The 22311-nt window shown below is 39.8% G+C and overlaps 1 protein-coding gene across 1 annotated transcript; it reads left to right on the top strand.

The window, feature by feature from the left end:
• Positions 1-4581: 4581 nt before the first annotated feature.
• Positions 4582-21850, top strand: ska3 (spindle and kinetochore associated complex subunit 3). Its single transcript, XM_061918272.1, has 10 exons — positions 4582-4842; positions 4925-4986; positions 6664-6835; positions 8624-9029; positions 9100-9161; positions 12268-12635; positions 13950-14150; positions 16878-16954; positions 19264-19385; positions 21572-21850. Exons 1-10 carry the CDS (start codon positions 4728-4730, stop codon positions 21727-21729), a joined length of 1743 nt encoding a protein of 580 aa, XP_061774256.1. The 5' UTR covers positions 4582-4727; the 3' UTR covers positions 21730-21850.
• The last annotated feature ends 461 nt before the right edge of the window (positions 21851-22311 follow it).

Raw genomic sequence — 22311 nt, 5'->3', positions numbered from 1 at the left:
GACAGAGGAGGAGGATGCTCTTAAAGGCGCACACAGACTACTGCGCGTCCACGCGTACAAATACAGAGAAAGCTGTGTTTTAAAAACCGGAAATACTTATTTTCCCCCACGTATACTAAAACTATATACATATAAATATAAAAATATATTTACCGTATTTCCTTGAATTGCCGCCGGGGCGCTAATTCATTTAAAACCTCCTCTCACTCCTGCACTTACCAAAGGCATGCGGTAAAAGTAAGCATGAGCTAATTATTTTAAAACCTCTTCTCACTCCGGCACTTACCAAAGGTATGCAGTAAAAATTTGAGTGTGATGTAAGCTTGCACCTTGAATCCTACCGAATAGCTCTTAATCTATCCATCCATTTTCTACCGCTTATTCCCTTTCGGGGTCGCGGGGGGCGCTGACGCCTATCTCAGCTACAATCGGGCGGAAGGCGGGGTACACCCTGGACAAGTCGCCACCTCATCGCAGGGCCAACACAGATAGACAGACAACATTCACACTCACATTCACACACTAGGGCCAATTTAGTGTTGCCAATCAACCTATCCCCAGGTGCATGTCTTTGGAAGTGGGAGGAAGCCGGAGTACCCGGAGGGAACCCACACATTCACGGGGAGAACATGCAAACTCCACACAGAAAGATCCCAAGCCTGGATTTGAACCCAGGACTGCAGGACCTTCGTATTGTGAGGCAGACGCACTAACCCCTCTGCCACCGTGAAGCCTAGCCACCTAGCTCTTAATCTTCTTCCCTTTATGCGATTTCCAATTACCGTATTGAAATCAGCCTCCTCCATTTTGAAAATGATGACAGGGGAAGTGTCACTTGTGACGTCACGAGTTTGACCCGGCAGTAATTCAAGGCAGGCACATACTATATGCCCTGCGGCAATTCAAAGAAAATAAAGTATATGTATATAAATATATTATATTTATATTTAATATAAAATGTATATAAACATATAAATTCCCACTTTTTGTCTTTATTGTTGCTGTTTTTGTTTTTGGCTGTGGGTTCATTTTGATTAAACACACTTCAAATGTAATCATTCACTCCATATTCTGGTGTCACCATATTGTGTAGACATATAGGGCAATATTACAAAAGTACAGTTCATGACAAAAAATATCAGTTATTATAACACATCATGTTGGATACAAACAACATTGAAACACTTTCTTTATTGAAATTAATTGATTTGGTGCATTTGGGAATGGTAAAAAAAAATATTTAGAACCTCCTTTTGGTTGCTGACATAGGAAGTAAACACACATAAAATAAGCATGGCGATGGCCTAAAAACATTTTTTAAAAATGTGTTCTTAATTTTTATATTATATATATATATATATATATATATATAATATGTATGTTTGTATGTATATGTATGTACATATGTATATGTATATCTGTATGCATATGTATGTATGTATGTGTTTATATCAATCAATCAATCAATGTTTACTTATATAGCCCTAAATCACTAGTGTCTCAAAGGGCTGCACAAACCACCACGACATCCTCGGTAGGAAAACTCACACCCAGTGGGACATTGGTGACAATAATGACATTGGTGACAATAATGACCCAGTGGGACGTCGGTGACAATGATGACTATGAGAACCTTAGAGAGGAGGAAAGCAATGGATGTCGAGCGGGTCTAACATGATACTGTGAAAGTTCAATCCACAATGGATACAACACAGTCGCGAGAGTCCAGTCCAAAGAGGATCCAAGACACAGCAGCGAGAGTCCCGTTCACAGCGGAGCCAGCAGGAAACCATCCCAAGCGTAGGCGGACCAGCAGCGCAGAGATGTCCCCAGCCGATACACAGGCGAGCAGTACATGGCCACCGGATCGGACCGGACCCCCTCCACACGGGAGAGTGGGACATAGAAGAAAAAGAAAAGAAACGGCAGATCAACTGGTCTAAAAAGGGAGTCTATTTAAAGGCTAGAGTATACAAATGAGTTTTAAGGTGAGACTTAAATGCTTCTACTGAGGTGGCATCGCGAACTGTTACCGGGAGGGCATTCCAGAGTACTGGAGCCCGAACGGAAAATGCTCTATAGCCCGCAGACTTTTTTTGGGCTTTGGGAATCACTAATAAGCCGGAGTCCTTTGAACGCAGATTTCTTGCCGGGACATATGGTACAATACAATCGGCAAGATAAGATGGAGCTAGACCGTGTAGTATTTTATACGTAAGTAGTAAAACCTTAAAGTCACATCTTAAGTGCACAGGAAGCCAGTGCAGGTGAGCCAGTACAGGCGTAATGTGATCAAACTTTCTTGTTCTTGTCAAAAGTCTAGCAGCCGCATTTTGTACCAACTGTAATCTTTTAATGCTAGACATGGGGAGACCCGAAAATAATACGTTACAGTAGTCGAGGCGAGACGTAACAAACGCATGGATAATGATCTCAGCGTCTTTAGTGGACAGAATGGAGCGAATTTTAGCGATATTACGGAGATGAAAGAAGGCCGTTTTAGTAACGCTTTTAATGTGTGCCTCAAAGGAGAGAGTTGGGTCGAAGATAATACCCAGATTCTTTACCGTGTCGCCTTGTTTAATTGTTTGGTTGTCAAATGTTAGAGTTGTATTATTAAATAGAGTTCGGTGTCTAGCAGGACCGATAATCAGCATTTCCGTTTTTTTGGCGTTGAGTTGCAAAAAGTTAGCGGACATCCATTGTTTAATTTCATTAAGACACGCCTCCAGCTGACTACAATCCGGCGTGTTGGTCAGCTTTAGGGGCATGTAGAGTTGGGTGTCATCAGCATAACAGTGAAAGCTAATACCGTATTTGCGTATGATGTCACCTAGCGGCAGCATGTAGATGCTGAAGAGTGCAGGGCCAAGGACCGAACCCTGGGGAACTCCACACGTTACCTTAACGTAGTCCGAGGTCACATTGTTATGGGAGACACACTGCATCCTATCAGTAAGATAAGAGTTAAACCAAGACAGGGCTAAGTCTGACATACCAATTCGTGTTTTGATACGTTCTAATAAAATATTATGATCGACGGTATCGAAAGCAGCGCTAAGATCGAGGAGCAGCAACATAGATGACGCATCAGAATCCATCGTTAGCAATAGATCATTAGTCATTTTTGCGAGGGCTGTCTCCGTGGAGTGATTTGCCCTGAAACCGGATTGAAAGGTTTCACATAGATTGTTAGACGCTAAGTGTTCATTTAACTGCTCCGCAACAATTTTTTCAAGGATTTTTGAAATAAAGGGAAGGTGAGACACCGGTCGGTAGTTTACCATGAGGTCAGGATCGAGGTTAGGTCTTTTAAGAAGAGGATGAATAACCGCTTTTTTGAATGCTAGGGGAACAGTGCCCGAGGAGAGTGATAAGTTTATAATATTTAGCACTGATGGACCTAATAATACAAAGAGCTCCTTGATCAGTTTCCCAGGAAGAGGGTCAAGTAAACATGTTGTCTGTTTTATTCCATTTACACGTTGTAACAATTCCTCTAATGTTATTTCCTCAAAACGAGAGAAAGTATTTTGGAGGGCAGTATCCGCCGTATATACAATCGTGTCAGTGTTAATAGAACCCCGTTGTATATATATGTATGTGTGTATATACAGTATGTATGTCTATATATATGTGTGTGTGTGTGTGTGTGTGTGTGTGTGTGTGTGTGTGTGTGTGTGTGTGTGTGTGTGTGTGTGTGCATATGTATATCTGTTTGTGTATGTATTGTTTACACTTTATTTGAAGGGACAATGCAGAGAAACATTAAGCTCAAAGACAGATATGTTCTGTGCCAGATTATAGCTAAATAGCTCATTTCCATCTGCAGTCCCTGGCTACCTAAATTATAGGGATACACAAAAATCATGCAATAAAATCATACCATAGCATGTAATCAATGTTTATCTGTATGTATATATGATGCATATATATGTGTAAATATGTATCATTGTGTATCAATAACGTTTATCTAAGTCTAAGTTATTGTTGCAAAAGTGTGTCATTACTGCCATATAATGTCTGAGATATGTGACCATAGCGCTGCTAACAAAATAACATTATCACACAAGCATACATTTAAAAAATGTGATACACAAAAGAATACTATTACTAATGACATAATGAATTTTGAAGAACTTACATTACGACAATTTTAACATTATAACTGAACACTAGTATTGTGGTTAATTTTCATTTCTAAGTGATTTTTAGTTTGGTTACACAATTAAAATATTGTTATTAACATTATTATGTTGTATTCTTACAGGAAAAGGCTCACAACATATAATTGGAAAAACACAAAAAGATGCAATGCAATGTGAAAAAGATGACATGTTGATACTAATTATTAATAATATTATCATTTGTCACTTATAGCTCAACGCTGATAAAGTGTTGTCTTTAAATAAATATATTTTTTCTAGCATTTTTCTATTAAATAAAAATACATCAAAATGGCCCCTGCATACCTTGACTTTTTCAATATGCATGAGAAAAAGCTCCCCTGATGCAGTGTTTATTTTCATCCTTAGGCTGCACTCTAAGTGTAGTTGCAGCACAGTGCCGAGTGGGGGCACTGCCGCAAATACCGTTCAAGAATACCAACGAAGAAAAACCAACAGTTCCGGTGGCGCCAAAAGCAAAACACCACCGCTCAAATGGAGTACTGAAGAAGCATTTTCCAGCATTTATGTAACCACTAACCAACAATTTGAGCCCGGAAAATGAATCCTACGTCGCAGTTTTTCGCCGAGCTGAAGAAGTTGGCCGTGACTCTCGAGTCGGGGACGGAGCAACTTCACCGTTCTTTTGACTGCCGACACGAGCGCGATGACAGCGGTGAGTTAACTTCAATTTCAGCATTTTTAAACATGACTGACTTCAACATTCTGACGAACGATGTGTTGCTTCGGTGTTCCAGAAGCGGCGGCGAGAGGCATGCGGGCTTATTACGACTTGAAGTGCGACGTGTTGGCCTTGAAGGTAGGACAAGACTACATTGGCCAGGGTGCCATGTTGACACCGACTGTGACGTCATGAGCTACACTACACTATAACAACTACACTACCCAGCATGCATCAGTAGAGACGAGCATGCGCGGCAGCCCCGCTTGGTGTCGTACGCATAGACATCTAAAACGGGGGTCACCAACCTTTTTGAAAGCAAGAGCTACTTCTTGGGTACTGATTAATGCCAAGGGCTACCGGTTTGATACACACTTAAATAAATTGCCAGAAATAGCCAATTTGCTCAATTTACCTTTAACTCTATGTTATTATTAATAATTATTGATATTTATCTTTGTGGAAACACTGATCATTTTAATGATTTCTCACAATAAATATATATAGAAACAGATAAATATATATTTTTTAAAATGGGTATTTCTTTCTGTCATTCCGTCAGACATTTTTGTTCCTTCTACAGAAAGTTTTTTGTAGAGAAAAAAATAAAAAAAACACTTAATTGAACGGTTTGAAAAAGCGGGAAAAAAAAAATTTGAAACATAGTTTATCATCAATTTCGACTCTTTAAAATTCAACCGAAAAAAATGAAGAAAAAAACTAGCTAATCCAAATCTTTTTGAAAAATTTAAAAAAATAATTGAAGGAACATCATTAGTAATTTTTCCTGATTAAGATTAATTTTTGAATTTTGATGACATGTTATAAATAGGTCAAAATCCAATCTGCACTTTGTTAGAATATATAACAAATTGTACCAAGCTATATTTCTAAAAAAGACAAATCATTATTTCTTCTAGATTTTCCAGAACAAAAATTTTAAAAGAAATTCAAAAGATTTTGAAATAAGATTTAAATTTGATTCTACAGATTTTCTAGATTTGCCAGAATATTTTTTTTGAATTTTAATCATAATAAGTTTGAAGAAATATTTCACAAATATTCTTCGTCGACAAAACAGAAGCTAAAATGGAGAATTAAATTCAAATGTATTTATTATTCTTTATGATAAAAAAAATAAATTCACTTGAACATTGATTTAAATTGTCAGGAAAGAAGAGGAAGGAATTTAAAAGGTAAAAAGTGTTTAGAAATCCTAAAATAATTTTTAACGTTGTATTTTTTCTCTAAAATTGTCTTTCTGAAAGTTATAAGAAGCAAAGTAAAAAAATAAGACAAAATTATTTAAACAAGTGAAGACCAAGTCTTTAAAATATTTTTTTCGATTTTCAAATTTTATTTGAGTTTTGTCTCTCAATGTGACAACTTTACTGGTTTTGAATCTCTGGTCAAAATTAAGGAAATAACGATACCAATCTTATGCTCTAATATCGATACTTTTGATACTTTATTTCAGTGCTTTTCAAACTTTTCACCAAGTATCCCTTCAGAAAACAAAACGCAGTAGCGTAGTCGGCCTAAATGTTCATTAAAATAGAGGAAGAGGTTTTATTTCACAAGTATTTTTAATATTTTTGCCCGCTTCAACAACACACAGTTTGAACAGTAACACTGTGTTTGAATATCGGGGGGGAAAGCACTGTACTTTTATCATATACATATTGCGTCATTTATCATTATATTATTTTGTCAATATTATTCATCTACTTGTTAATTTACTGTATCTTTCTTTCTTGAACCATATTGCCCAGCCCTACTTCCGACCTTTTCAGCTATAACACTTTGTTGTTGCAGGGCCAGATGCAAGAGGCGCTGAGCAAGCAGAAAACACACGAGAAGGAGGTGAAGACTTTCATCCACGCCTGCAGGGCCGTGCAGCACGAGGTCGCCCAGGACATCCAGACACTGAGGGGACACTTTGAAAAGTACGGCTATCAAGGTCCCTCAGACAGCCCAGGACCCAACGGTAAACAGAAAGGAATATGAGCATTAAGGTCCATTTATGAATGTATTTGGGCCTTGAACATGGTTCGCAAATGCAAAAATTGGTATGGAGAAGCAGAGTTCCACGTCCGCTTTGCAAAATGAGCAAGGTGTTCATGTTTTGAACAAGAATAAGAGGAAATATCCTCACACTTTACATGTTAGCACTGACCATGTTTTTGAGAATGATCCACTTCCCCCTGAAAAAACACAAGTGATGACGTCACGACTTTTTTCCTGAAATTTTATTGTTTACATTTGCAAAAATATGCAAAATCCAAAATATGTATCATAAACTGACAATTATTTCTCAAAATCAAAAAAAAAGCTTCACAAACCCCAAAAAACCTTTTCACAAACTCCAAAAAAGTTTCACAAACTCTATTGTTTTGCGAACTCAAATGAAAGTTTCACAAGCTAAAGAAAGTTACACTTGGTAAAAAAAAGTTTCACAAACTCAAAAAATGTTTCACACACAAAAAATGTTTCACATACTTAAAAAATGTTTCACAGACTTTAAAAATGTTTCAAAGTTTCAAAAAATTGTTTCACAACCGCAAAATAAAGTTTCACAGATTTAAAAAAACGTTTCAGAGACTCAAAAGAAAGTTTCGGAGACTCAAAAGATTCACAAACAAAAAAAAGTTTCACAAACTAAAAATAAAATTTCACAAGCTAAAAAAAAGTTTCACAAACTCAAAAAATGTTTCACACACAAAAAAAGGTTCACACACAAAAAATGTTTCAAAGACTCAAAAAAATGTTTCACAAGCTCAAAAAAAAGTTTCACAGATTTAAAAAAGTTTCAGAGACTCAAAAGATTCACAAACAAAAAAAGATTCACAAACAAAAAAAAGTTTCACACACAAAAAAAAGTTTCGCACAAAAAAATGTTTCACATACTTAAAAAATGTTTCACAGACTTTAAAAATGTTTCACATTCTTTAAAGATGTTTCACAAACTCAAAAAAAGTTTCACAGATTTAAAAAAAGTTTCAGAGACTTAAAAGATTCACAAACAAAAACAATTTTTCACACACAAAAAAAGGTTCACACACAAAAAATGTTTCACAGACTTTAAAAATGTTTCAAAGACTCAAAAAAAGTTTAACAAACTCAAAAGAAAGTTTCACAGATTTAAAAAAGTTTCAGAGACTCAAAAGAAAGTTTCCGAGACTCCAAAGATTCACAAACAAAAAAAGTTTCACAAACAAAAAAAGTTTCACACACAAAAAAAAGTTTCACCCAAAAAAAGTTTCGCACACAAAAAAAGGTTTGACATACTTAATAAATGTTTCACAGACTTTAAAAATATTTTACAGACTTTAAAAATGTTTCACATTCTTTAAAGATGTTTCACAAACTCAAAAAAAAGTTTCACAGATTTAAAAAAAGTTTCAGAGCCTTAAAAGATTCACAAACAAAAAAATGTTTCACAAACAAAAACATGTTTCCCAAACTAAAAAGAAAGTTTCAAATACTTCAAAAAATATTTCACAGCCTCAAAAGAAAATTGCATAAACTCAAAAATTTTTCACAGACTCCGAAAAAAGATTCGCAGATTAAAAAGAAAGTTTCAGAGACTCCAAAAAAAGTTTCACAAACCCAAAAAGCATTTCTTTGAGTTAGTGGAGTTTTGGCAATCATTTCACTTTCTACCCCTGGTTTCAAGTTTTGTAACAGCCAATGCATTTCATGGGCTGTGATTGCACATGACGTGCTACGTATAGAAGAAGAATCATTTTTCCAAATGCTTCTTTTACATGATCAGAAGTTGAGGAAGAAGAAGAGTCTGCAGCAGAAGACCATGTGGAGACAGAAACCAGTGCTGGGTCAGATTCTCCTCAGGCGGCAGCACCGCCCACCTTCACCAACCCCATGCGAACCCCCCGTCTCTCCGACTTCGGCCTGTCTGAGAGGCAGCTGAAGAGGAACATGGGGGCACCGGAGTGGTGCGCCAAGGTGCCCGCCATGCCCGAGATGAGCCTCCCTCAGCCCGCGCTCCACACGCCCGCCCCGCCGCCGCTGCCCCTCACCCCTAAATGTGCTCTGCGCATGGACGAGGACGACATGCGGACGCCTCAGATGATCGACTTCGGCCTCTTTGAGCACACCTCGTGTCTGAACAATGACTTTACCATGGATTTGTTCCGAAAAAACGCCAACTGCCCAAAGGAGTAAGCGCAGGTCTACTCTCTAACTTCTCCTGAACTTTTTAAAGTCTCGACTTCTTCCCTTCTACCGCAGCCCAGCACAGGACCCTCTGGTGCCTCCAGACATCCGTGTGACTGAGGAGCTGCAAAAAGAAGGTAAACAAATGTGTGCTTGACACATCTCCAAATACTAAAGTCGTCACTCTACATTTCCTTTTAGCACATTTCTGGACTCAATTCAGCATTTTCACACTCAAAAATGCCTAAATGAATGACTAATATCAACAGTAAAGTAGCATTGGCTAATAGAAGAGACCATGTATCCTACATGACTTATTTATCCTATTATGTTTACTATATTGGACTAAAGGAGTGTGCTTGTGTTACGTTATTTCATGTCTAGAGTGCTATGTGGGAATTAAAGGACTACTGAAACTCACTACTACCCACCACGCAGTCTGATAGTTTATATATCAATGATGAAATATTAACATTGCAACACATGCCAATACGGCCGCTTTAGTTTACTAAATTGCAATTTTAAATTTCCCGGGAGTTTCGTCTTGAAAATGTCATGTAATGATGACGTGACGCAAGACGTCACAGGTTTTTAGGAAGTATGAGCGCTAAGCACACACACACAGCTAAATGTTGTCTGCTTTAACGGCATAATTACACAGTATTTTGGAGAGCTGTGTTGCTGAATCTTTTGCAATTTGTTCAATTAATATTGGAGAAGTCAAAGTAGCAAGATGGAGTTGGGAAGCTTTAGCCTTTAGCCACACAAACACACGGTGATTCCTTTTTTAAAATTCCTGGAGGTGAAAATTTACTATCCATCAGAGCGCGGTCAAGAGAACATGAAACACGACGGAATGTCAACCAGCAGGTTGCGGTGAGAAAATTGTGGTTAAAAAGTCGCTTCTTACCGGAGAAAAGCTGAGCTTGCCCCGTCCATGAAGCTGCCGTCGACTTCCCTGAGACACTGCGTGTTAAGACACCCGTGGACGTACACCTCCGACTATCAGGTACTATTTAACTCACTAAAACACTAGCAACACTAGAAAGATAAGGGATTTCCCAGAATTATCCTACTAAATGTGTCTAAAAACATCGGAATCCGTCCCAATGCAAACGCATTTTTTTTTTGTACTTTTTTTGGGGTATTTTTTCTAGCCCGTCGCTATCAATATCCTCAAACACGAATCTTTCATCCTCGCTCAAATTAATGGCGAAATTGTCGTTTTCTTGGTCCGCATAGCACTTTTTGTTGGAGGCTCCCATTAGATAGATAGATAGATAGATAGATAGTACTGTATTGATTCCTTCAGGAGAGTTCCTTCAGGAAAATTAAAATTCCAGCTGCAGTGTACAGAGTTGAGATCAATCTAAATAAAAGTAAAAAGTAAATAATGGGGGTTTAAATGGAAACAAAAAAGAGAAATATTATAATGAGAATAAAAACTATAAAAGCAACAATGGGAATAACAATATAACAGTAAAATAAGAATATAACAAGACAAAGTAGGCAGTAGTGACCATGTTATGAAAACGTATTGCACTGTTAATGTTTTGAATCCCCTGTCATCCTAATACCCCCCGTCCCCCGCCCCAGAGAGGAGTTGTACAGTCTAATGGCGTGTGGGACAAAGGAGTTTTTGAGTCTATTAGTCCTGCACTTGGGATGAAGCAGTCTAGAACTGAACAGGCTCCTCTGGCTACTGATAACACTATGCTGAGGGTGACTGGCATCATCCAGGATGCTCACTAGTTTGTCAACAGTCCTCTTCTCTGCCACCCTCACCAGTGAGTCCAGTTTCATTCCCATTGTAGAACCGGCCCGCCTGATCAGTTTCTCAAGTCTGGAGCTGTCCTTCTTAGATGTACTGCCCCCCCAGCACACTACCATATAGAACAGAACACTGGCAACCACAGACTGGTAGTACATCCACAGGAGTTTTTTGCAGATGTTGAAGGAGTGCAGTCTCCTGAGGAAGTACAGCCTGCTCTGTCCTTTCTTGTACTGGTGGTCCGTGTTAACAGTCCAGTCCAGCTTATTGTCCAATTATAAACAATGTGAGGAGCCCTCAACATGTGACGTCATCGTCTGCGACTTCCGGTAGAGGCAGGGCTTTTCTGTTAGCACCGAAAGTTTTGAACTTTATCGTGGATGTTCTCTACTAAATTCTTTCAGCAAAAATATGGCAATATCGCGAAATGATCAAGTATGACACATAGAATGGACCTGCTATCCCCGTTTCAATAAGAAAATCTCATTTCAGTAGGCCTTTAATTTAGAACAGTCAGGCCCTGAATCGATTAAGAGCGATAAACGAAGGCGGCTGAAAACTGTCTTGATATAAGTGTTTTATATCAATAATTATTAATATTTGTTATGATCCATCTAAAATAAAGATTGGACGTGCCCTAAACACCTCCCTAGGGAGGCGTTCGGGTGGCATCCTGACCTGATGCCCGAACCACCTCATCTGGCTTCTCTCAGTGTGGAGGAGCAGCGGCTTTCCTTTGAGCTTCTCACCCTATCTCTAAGGGAGCGCCCTGCCACCTGGCGGAGGAAATCTTGTCCTTTCGGTCATAACCCAAAGTTATGACCGAACGTACATCGACCGGTAAATTGAGAGCTTTGCCCTCCGGCTCAGCTCCTTCTTCACCACAACGGATCGGTGCAACGTCCGCGTTACTGAAGACGCCGCACTGATCTGTCTGTCGATCTCACCATCCACTCTTCCCTCACTCGTGAACAAGACTCCAAGGTACTTGAACTCCCCTACTTGGAGCAGGGTGTCCTCCCCAACCCGGAAATGGCACTCCACCCTTTTCCGGGCGAGAACCATGGACTGGGAATTGGAGGTGCTGATTCTCATCATTCAAAAAACCGATACTCCGATTTCACGGGTCAACGGGGCCCCTTCTGGAGCCAGGCCCCGAGTTGGGGCACAATGGCGATCACCTGGTAGCCTGGCTTGTGCCCGTGCGGGCCGGCCGGGCACAGCCCGAAGAGGCAACGTGGGTTCCCCCTCCAATGGGCTCACCACTCATGGGAGGGGCCACTGCGTTGTGAGCTGGGCGGCAGCCGAAGGCAGGGTGCTTGGCGGTCTGATCCTTGACTACATGAGCTAATTCAAGCAAGCGATTTATATATTTAAAAAACTGGTGGAAGATGGCAGAGGGATTCTCTTCCTTCCTCTAATAATCAGTGTTTATGTCATGAAAATAATATTAATGTCACTTCTGTGTTCAGCACTGGATAACTGGGAGTCCCCGGAGCTGCCCGTGTTTTGCACGCCAGGATTCAAAATAAAGAAAGCGAACGGCCATAGCTCCCCACTGCCGCGAGAGGGTCCCGAATCCCCGAGTCCACCCGACAATCAGCCCTCCACGCCTGAGATCCCGGCCTTCAAAACTCCCTACATGAAACGTCTGGTCAGTCGTGTCGTCACGCCGGGTGACGGCAAGCACACCTTCTACCTTCCCACGCCGTGCCGCCAAGGCTCAGGCGCAGCCATGTGGGACTACGACGTGCCAGAGTTGTGTGTCCTGGGCGACGAGGACAAACCGATGCTGCCCATTCCCAACCTGGAGTCCACTTTGGGAAACACGTTACAAAGTGTAAGTAGCACAAACATTTTTTATTAGGATTCGATCGCCCCGATTTGCGTTAAAAAAACGTGCCAATGAATAACCTTTAATGACGATCACGAATATTGATTCCTAATGGCTTATGCTCCTTTATCATACTTGCCAAGTTAAGAGGAGAGTATATTTACAGCCAATATTTTTATATTGGCTGTAATTAATATATATATTAATATATATGTATATAATATATACATATATAATTTATATATATATATATATATACATATATATATATATGTATGTATGAAATACTTAACTTTCAGTGAATTCTAGCAATATATATTTATTTTCTTATATATATAAATTAAAGAAATATTTGAATTTCAGACAGCACCTATCAAATACACAGTAATAAAAAACAGTTGTTCTACTAACTGCACTGTGCTTGCTGGGTACTAAAAAAAACACTTACCTTTCACTATTTGAGTAACGTCACTTCCGAGTTTCCAATACTGCTTCCTGTTTTCATACTTGCCAACCCTCCCAGATTTTCCGAGAGACTCCCGAAATTCAGCGCCTCTCCCGAAAACCTCTCGGGACAAATTTTCTCCCAAAATTCAGGCGGAGCTGGAGGCCACGCCCTCCTCCAGCTCCATGCAGACCTGAGTGAGGACAGCCTGTTTTCACGTCCGCTTTCCCACAATATAAACAGCGTGTCTGCCCAATGATTTTATAACTGTAGAATGATCGAGGGCAAGTTCTTGGTTTCTTATGTGGGTTTATTGTTAGGCAATTTCATTAACGTCCTCCCAGCGCGGTAACAACACACAACAACAGCAGTCACGTTTTCATCTACCGTAAAGCAGCTCGTCTGTCGTAAACAGCAATGTTGACACTCTTAAACGGGACAATACTGCCATCTACTGTACATGCATATGGTTAAAAAAATAGTGACAGAGAATAGAACAAGGATAAACAATTCAACCCTTAACCCAACAATGAGTACATGTGTGTTATGTGTGTGTACATGTGTAAATAAATGAACACTGACATTCAAGTATTTCTTTTTATATATATATATATATATATATAGCTAGAAGCCTAGAATTCACTGGAAGTCAAGTATTTCTTATATATATATATATATATATATGTATATATAAAATACTTGACTCTTAACCACGCCCCCCTCCCGAAATCGGAGGTCTCAAGGTTGGCAAGTATGCCTGTTTTGATTCCTGCCACATCAAACCATTTGGAATGGTTCATGTGTTCCATGCGCCCTCTGCTGGTTGCTTTGTCAACATTACATCACACTCACAATGATTCAACTGTCGCCTCCAGGGCAGTAAAGAAATGCAGAAGGAGTCGCGGCAGTTTGACCGAAAGTCCCCGGAGCCTGATGTCCTCAGCATGGACGCAGACATGGACGGAGGGGCCACGCAGGAGTTCTCCTTGGGCACCCCCCGCACCAGAGGGGACCTCTTTGAGGCCTTAACCCCAGAGATGCCCGACCTCAGCTCGGTCACACAGAACATCTGTAAAGTAGGTTCCCACTTTTGTCGTTGTTGTTGTTCAATTACCAATTACCTGTTGAATTACCTGTTACTGTCAGCATGTACAGCAGGGATATTCAACTGGCGGTCCGGGGGCCAAATCCCGTCCGGGAATGACATTATCCTGGCCTCAGAGTTCAGTGGGAAACAAACTTTTTTACAACAAATTCAGAAAAATATGAGAGTGCTAATGTTGTATAGAGGAACTCGGACCAGTGTGAACACATTGTCAGTTCCTTGGATTGACATTTGAACCTTGTTCGCAAATATTGTACGCTGGGGGTTCCAAACTTGTCATTTACACAACTGAGGCGTTCCTCAAGGCACCCTTTTAAGTCCTCTCCTTTTTGCAATGTGATTTGTTTACTTCAGATGCAGCCAGTAGTCGTTCATTCAACTTCTTTACCTAAACTTAATGGTGTTCCTCAAAGTTCCATTTTAGGTCCTCTCTTTTTCATCATTTGGGCTATTCAACTGGTGGTCCGCAAGTTCAGTTCAGTTCTTGCACAAGGTTCTTAAATACATCAGAGCGCTCCTTTAAATCGAAAATATAAATACCGTATTTTTCGACTATTGGCGCACTTAAAATACTTTCTTTTTCTCAAAACTCGACAGTACGCCTAATGTATGGGATAATTCTGGTTGTGCTTACCGACCTCCAAGCAATTTTTTTTGGTACGTGGTGTAATGATATGGGGGGGTGTCATACATAAGAGCGGGGCGGTATAGCTCGGTTGGTAGAGTAGCCGTGCCAGCAACTTGAGGGTTGCAGGTTCGATTCCCACTTCCGCCATCCTAGTCACTGCCGTTGTGTCCTTGGGCAAGACACTTTACCCACCTGCTCCCAGTGCCACCCACACTGGTTTAAATGTAACTTAGATATTGGGTTTCACTATGTAAAGCGCTTTGAGTCACTAGAGAAAAGCGCTATATAAAGATAATTCAATTCACTAATTCACTTCATACGTGTGGACTGCAATAAAAGTTAAAAAGTACCACTGATAGTCACATACAATACAATACAACACTTTAAATGTTCCATTGACAATATAGAACATTACACAGGGCGCTCAAAAATCTGTCAAAATATTTTTAGTACGACTTTGGTATGCTATGAAGCCGCACCGCTTGATGAATTGTCGGCGCATTAAACATATAATGAGTATTATTATGTTGTGTACGAGGACCGTAAAATGGCACTGATTAGCAGACATTATTGTCAGGTTCAAACACTGATGACATCTATTAAACAGACATGAAGCAAGGAATCATGCAGAGACAGAGTTAAGTTTTACTCATGTATTGAGCTGTACACTTAGTTACAGTTCCAACCTGTGCTCTAAGGCACAGCCCACGTGCTCCACTATTTATTCGGGAGGTCCCTGGTTACATCACTGAGGCTGCTTCCCAAGGGAGGGGTAATTTCAGCAGCCCCAGTTAGACACAATAAATGATTATTCAGAAATGGAAATGTGCTGACACTCGTGATACCGCCCTGTCTCTGCTTTGTCTGCATCAAAGTACTCAATGTTCGCCCTTGGCAGTCAGCATGCCGGGTCTGGACACAAACACTAATACGAGACAACTCGCAATCCAAGATTGCAAGTTGTCCCTTTGCACAGTTAGAAAAGTACAACCCTAGCACAATTGATAATAACTATAGCAACATCCTTTAAGCATAAGAGTTGTGTGATAACTTACACATAATTATTCCAACAATTACCTGGCGTATTGTTTCGGAATATTATGCAAAAGCAACTTTTCTTACCTTCTGGTACCTGCTGATGTGTATTTGGATCTGCATAAGTCCTGAATATGTGCGTGTGTCTGCCGTTGTAGTCTGTGCTGACACCGTGGTCGATAAGCTTCTTGTTTTTTGTATCTTCTTGTAATGAGACATTCATCCTCCGCTGTTTCCATTTGTAATATAAAGTAGTGTAAAGTTCTTACTTATATCCGTCAGTAAACTCACCACGAATGTGCTAAAAACATACCGGTATAGTAAGTGTACATTATTCACCCAAGGAACTTTAGTTATTAGAGAGTTCCGGTCAGATGGTTTTTCACGGACCAGATTTCTGGCCTTCTTGTTGTTTCTGGATGAGGAGATGCTGCTCTGTTGTTGATTGAAGTAAAGTGTGAATGTCATTAAAACAGTTAGCGCCATCTTTTGACACTTATTCCACTCCCATCCTTGCACGCTACACCGCGACAACAAAAATGACGGGGAGAAGACGCTGTCGAAGTGGAGGCACGTAAATAAGACCACCCACAAAACGGCGCATCCTGAAGAGACTGTCAGAAAGCGACTTGAAGATGGTGTGTAAAACATCATCTATGCAACATTTTGAGCAAAGAACCACCATTACATGTTTTGTAGACCACGAGGAAGTCTTTTACATTTGACCCCTTTAATACGCCTAATAATCCGGTGCGCCTTTTGTATGAAAATAGACCTGACTAGACCCGCTCATCGGCAGTGCGCCTTTTAATCTGGTGTGCCCTATGGTCCGGAAAATACGGTACACCAACACCAAATGTGTGTCTAGAAAATAAGACTAATAGTGAAGGAAGAAGTTCTGACCCCCAGGCTCTGAGGTTTGTGGAAATGTGGACCCAGAACAATTCACACTTAATGTAGAGGTATGACTTGTGCGGAGTTGTGGACGCACTCATTTCTATCTTCTGCCTGTATGTTTTTGTGTGTGTTGTGTAGCTGGTCTTGCAGACTCAAACAAAGAAGGGGACAACTGCGGTCGTCCATCACCAGAAAAGAGCCGAACACAACAGAAGGTAAAGATTGTGTCCACCCATGTGACGTTCTGCTAATGTTTGATCTAACAGTGGAACCTTTATTTGCGTTCTTTTCAAATGTGTCTCTGTGTGTGGACCATGTCTCAGCGTTCCAGCATTTCACTTATTCATTCATTCTTTCCGTGAGATCTGCCATTTAGATGACATCACTTCCTGTAATAGTGGGCATGGCCAATTTGAAGAGGCGGGTTCCCTTCTAAGTGACTTTCTGTTTACATTTTGTTTACATCCTGTACACACCGGCAAGGTACATTTAATTGTGCCGTTACAATTTTCAAAGTTATTAGTGTGTCATGTTTTTTCTAATGCTATTAAAGTCTAATTAATGCGTTATTATTCATAACCTCTGTCAAACTGTTAAAATCTCCCCAAACCAGTCCCAATTGTTTGTGATGCAACATTTTTGGTGGCATTATTATCATTTTTAAGTTAACGAATTATGATTAATAACCAGCGCCATAAAACATTAACATGAAAATTATGATACAGTGGCTAGATAGATTATTTATATTTATGTGTGTGTGTGTGCGTGCGTGCGTGTGTGTGTGTTTGTGTACTGTATATACTTATATATATAAACACACATATATATATATATATATATACACACACACATAACCGTCCATTCGTCCATCCATTTTCTACCGCTTATTCCCTTTGGGGCCGCGGGCGCGCTGATACCTATCTCAGCTACAATTGGGCGGAAGGCGGTGTACACCCTGGACAAGTCACTACCTCTTCGCACATTCGGGGGGAAGGCAAGGTACACCTTGGACAAGTCGCCGCCTCGTCGCATACATATATATATATATATATATATCCATCCATTTTATACCACTTGTCCCTTTTGGGGTCGCGAGGGGTCGCTGGCGCCTATCTCAGCTGCATTCGGGTGGTAGGCGGAGTACACCCTGGACAAGTCGCCACCTCATCGCAGGGCCAACACAGATAGACAGACAACATTCACACTCACATTCACACACTAGGGACCATTTAGTGTTGCCAATCAACTTATCCCCAGGTGCATGTCTTTGGAAGTGGGAGGAAGCCGGAGTACCCGGAGGGAACCCACGCATTCACGGGGAGAACATGCAAACTCCACACAGAAAGATCCCAAGCCCGGGATTAAACCCAGAACTGCTCAGGAGCTTTGTATTGTGAGGCAGATGCACTAACCCCTCTTCCACTGTGCTGCCATATATATATATATATATATATATAAATATATATATATATATATATATATGTATATATAAAACCAACACAACAAGGTGGACGAGGATGTCGTAGTGGTTTGTGCAGCCCTTTGAGACACTAGTGATTTAGGGCTATATAAGTAAACATTGATTGATTGATTGATTGATAGTTCAACAATTTTTGAACAACATTACAGCAAGCTTAAATGTCAACACTGAACACATACACAAACACACACAAAAGTCTCGTTGGTGCGCTCAAAAACCAAAAAAGTAAAGTAATGTTTCCTTGTGTATGGAAATACTTGTGACATTGTTGAACAAGTGATTATCGAGCACTGGCTTCATGTAATCATTGCTAGCGTCAGCACAAACTAGCAGTGTGAGGCAATCCTTCACCCGCTTGTGTCCCGGTAGTCTTCTCCAATGCTGTGATACATGTCCCCTGTGGCACCTTTTTTTGGTCTCATCACAACTGAAGACTTATCAGGCAACAGACCCTGATAGAATCCTCAAAGGGAAGGTCTCGCTAGCTGTAGGCAAGCTAGCTAAAATGCTATCTCAGTGGTTTCCAGCAACCAGAAGCAATAAAAGAAGACTGTGAGAGTTTGGACACATTTAAAGTGTTTCTGACCTCTAAGACAGACTGACACAGGTACGATAACCGTGGAAGTAAACACACGTCACAATTGCCGCTAGCACAAATATAGCACAAACGATTGGGACAAGTTTAATGTAATTAACACATTAATTACAAACTAATTACATAAAACGTTAAAAACTTGAACTACGATATTTAGACCAAAAATGTTTGCAGCACAAACAATTGCGACTGGTTTGGGGAGGTTTTGAGAAGGTTGAGGGTGTGTGAGGCTGGACAATATCACACATCAGAAAATAGTTTTCAGAATAACTTCAAAACCGTAAGAACACAAAGTGTAACGTTTGCAACACAAACAAGTTGGGACATGTTTAAGGAGATTTGGACAAGGTGGGGGGGCAACTTCACACAGGTCTTCAATCTGCCTACATATGTTGTGTGGAACTTTAACTGCTGCTCTTATGAATGAAAATACATTTGTGTGTTCCCAGATGTGTGACTGCGGTCTCTGAGCGGGAGTTTGACAGTTTACCGAGCTTCCTGAGGCAGATGACGCTGAACAACCTCAACAAGGCGGTCCACAACATGAACAAGTACTTAGCAGAGTTTCCAGGTCAGTCCTTGTTTTTATTTATTTTTTTACACAGAGTGCAGTCAGAAAGTATTCACAGCGTGTCACTTTTTCAACATTTTCTTATTTTAGCCTTATTCCAACATGGAATCACCCTCTTAAGGCCCAAGCTGTTTGTTTACTTGCTTTTTTTATTTCTCTTTGGGCTTATTGGACCCTATGTAGAATAAAAACTAAGAATCATGTTTTGATATGATGTACTTAGTCCATAAGTAAAAAACGTGTACTTCATGTTTAGTGACATGCCAATTCTTATTTTTACACTTTTTTTCCAAATTCCATTGTATGTTATACTCTTCTGACACCACCAGATGGCAGTATAAGTGTCCACATATGTATTTTGACATTGCCATTCTTAGGAATTGAGTGTAGAACTTTGAGGAAACAAATGTATTTATTCACATATATATATATATATTCCATATGTGTTGGGAAATTGTGTTAGATGTAAATATAAACGGAATACAAGATTTGCAAATCCTTTTCAACCCATATTCAATTGAATGCACTACAAAGACAACATATTTGATGTTCAAACTCATAAACTTTTTTTTTTTTTTTTTTGCAAACAATAATCAACTTAGAATTTCATGGCTACAACACGTGCCAAAGTAGTTGGGAAAGGGCATGTTCACCACTGTGTTACAACACCTTTTCTTTTAACAACACTCAATAGAAGTTTGGGAATTGAGGAAACTAATTATGGAAGTTTTGAAAGTGGAATTCTTTCCCATTCTTGTTTTATGTAGAGCTTCGGTCCTTCAACAGTCTGGGGTCTCTGCTGTCGTATTTTACGCTTCATAATGCGACACACATTTTCGATTGGAGACAGGTCTGGACTGTAGGCGGGCCAGGAAAGTACCTGCACTCTTTCTTTACGAAGACACGCTGTTGCAACACGTGCTGAATGTGGCTTGGCATTGTCTTGCTGAAATAAGCAGGGGCGTCCATGAAAAAGACAGCACTTAGATGGCAGCATATGTTGTTCCAAAACCTGAATGTACCTTTCAGCATTAATATTGCCTTCACAGATGTGTAAGTTACCCATGCCTTGGGAACTAATGCACCCGCATACTATCACACATGCTGGCTTTTCAACTTTGCATCGATAACAGTCTGGATGGTTCACTTCCCCTTTGGTCCGGATGACACGACGTCGAATATTTCCAAAAACAATTTGAAATGTGGACTCGTCAGACAACAGAACACTTTTCCACTTCGCATCAGTCCATCTTAGATGATCTCAAGCCCAGAGAAGCCGGCGGCGTTTTTGGATGTTGTTGATAAATGGATTTCGCTTTGCATAGTAGAGCTTTAACTTGCACTTACAGATGTAGCAACAAACTGTATTTAGTGACAGTGGTTTTCTGAAGTGTTCTGAGCCCATGTGGGGATATTCTTTAGAGATTGATGTCAGTTTTTGATACAATGCCGTCTGAGGGATCGATGGTAACGGTCATTCAATGTTGGTTTCCGGCCATGCCGCTTACGTGGAGTGATTTCTCCAGATTCTCTGAACATTTTGATGATATTATGGAGCGTGGATGTTGAAATCCCTAAATTTCTTGCAATTGCACTTTGAAAAACGTTCTTAAACTGTTTGACTATTTGCTCACGCAGTTGTGGACAAAGGGGTGTACCTCGCCCCATCCTTTCTTGCGAAAGACTGAGCATTTTTTGGGAAGCTGTTTTTATAGCCAATCATGGCACCCACCTGTTCCCAATTAGCCTGCACACCTGTGGGATGTTCCAAATAAGTGTTTGATGAGCATTCCTCAACTTTATCAGTATTTATTGCCACATTTCCCAACTTCTTTGTCACGTGTTGCTGGCATCAAATTATAAATGTAATGATTATTGGCAAAAAAAAAAATGTTTATCAGTTTGAACATAAAATATGTTGTCTTTGTAGCATATTCAACTGAATATGGGGTGAAAGTTATTTGCAAATAATTGTATTCTGTTCATATTTACATCTAAAACAATTTCCCAACTTATACGGAAACAGGGATTGTGTGTGTGTATATATGTATATATATATATATATACAATTAATTTATTTCATTTTGGAATAAGTTTGTTACACAACAAAGCACTGTGGGTACTTTCCTGCTGCACGGTAAGCAGGAAAATATCAGGACAACTCTTGTCTCTGTTGCCCTCTACAGGAGACAAGGTAGACTTTCAGATGGAAGAGCTGAAGAAGATGACCAATGTTGGCATCAAGGCCCCCGTCTTCATCCTCTGCTTGAGCGAGCTGAAGAGGCTTGAGCCTATGGGAGGTGCCGGAAACACCGCCGTCTATAAACTGAGATTGCACAGCTGAGTGTGGTAGCCAAATAGCACACAAAATGACAGATTCATCCCCTATTACCCTTATTTGCTCTTTGCTGGGCTTGTTTTAGTGTCCTGTATATAATAAAAGGTGTGCCTATTTCCTTATCAAATTGCCATCTATTGAATGTTTTAACAAGTCAACTGCATAATGTCAATTGGAAACCTAAAAAAAACAATGTAATGTCACGTAGGGGCCCAACTTGTCCACTACAGAGAACCATTTAAATAATAATAGTCCTACTCTTAATTTTAATCGTACTTACTTAAATCTTAAACCATGGGTTAATCGCGGTTATGGCTGCCATCAGGGGGCCGCTTATATCCGCAAAGTATATATATATATATATATATATATATATGTATGTATATATATATGTATGTATATATACATATATGTATGTGTATGACTAGACTACTTTTTAGACTTTCTTTTTATTGTCATTCAAATTTGAACTTTAAAGTACAAATAACGAAATTTTGTTGCATTTACACACATACATATATATATAAACATACGTATATTTATATATATATGTATGTGTGTGTATATATATATATATATATATATATA

The sequence above is a fragment of the Nerophis ophidion genome, linkage group LG13, assembly GCF_033978795.1.
Source record: "Nerophis ophidion isolate RoL-2023_Sa linkage group LG13, RoL_Noph_v1.0, whole genome shotgun sequence".
Taxonomy (NCBI): domain Eukaryota; kingdom Metazoa; phylum Chordata; class Actinopteri; order Syngnathiformes; family Syngnathidae; genus Nerophis; species Nerophis ophidion.
This window is presented reverse-complemented; position numbering and strand designations above follow the sequence as displayed.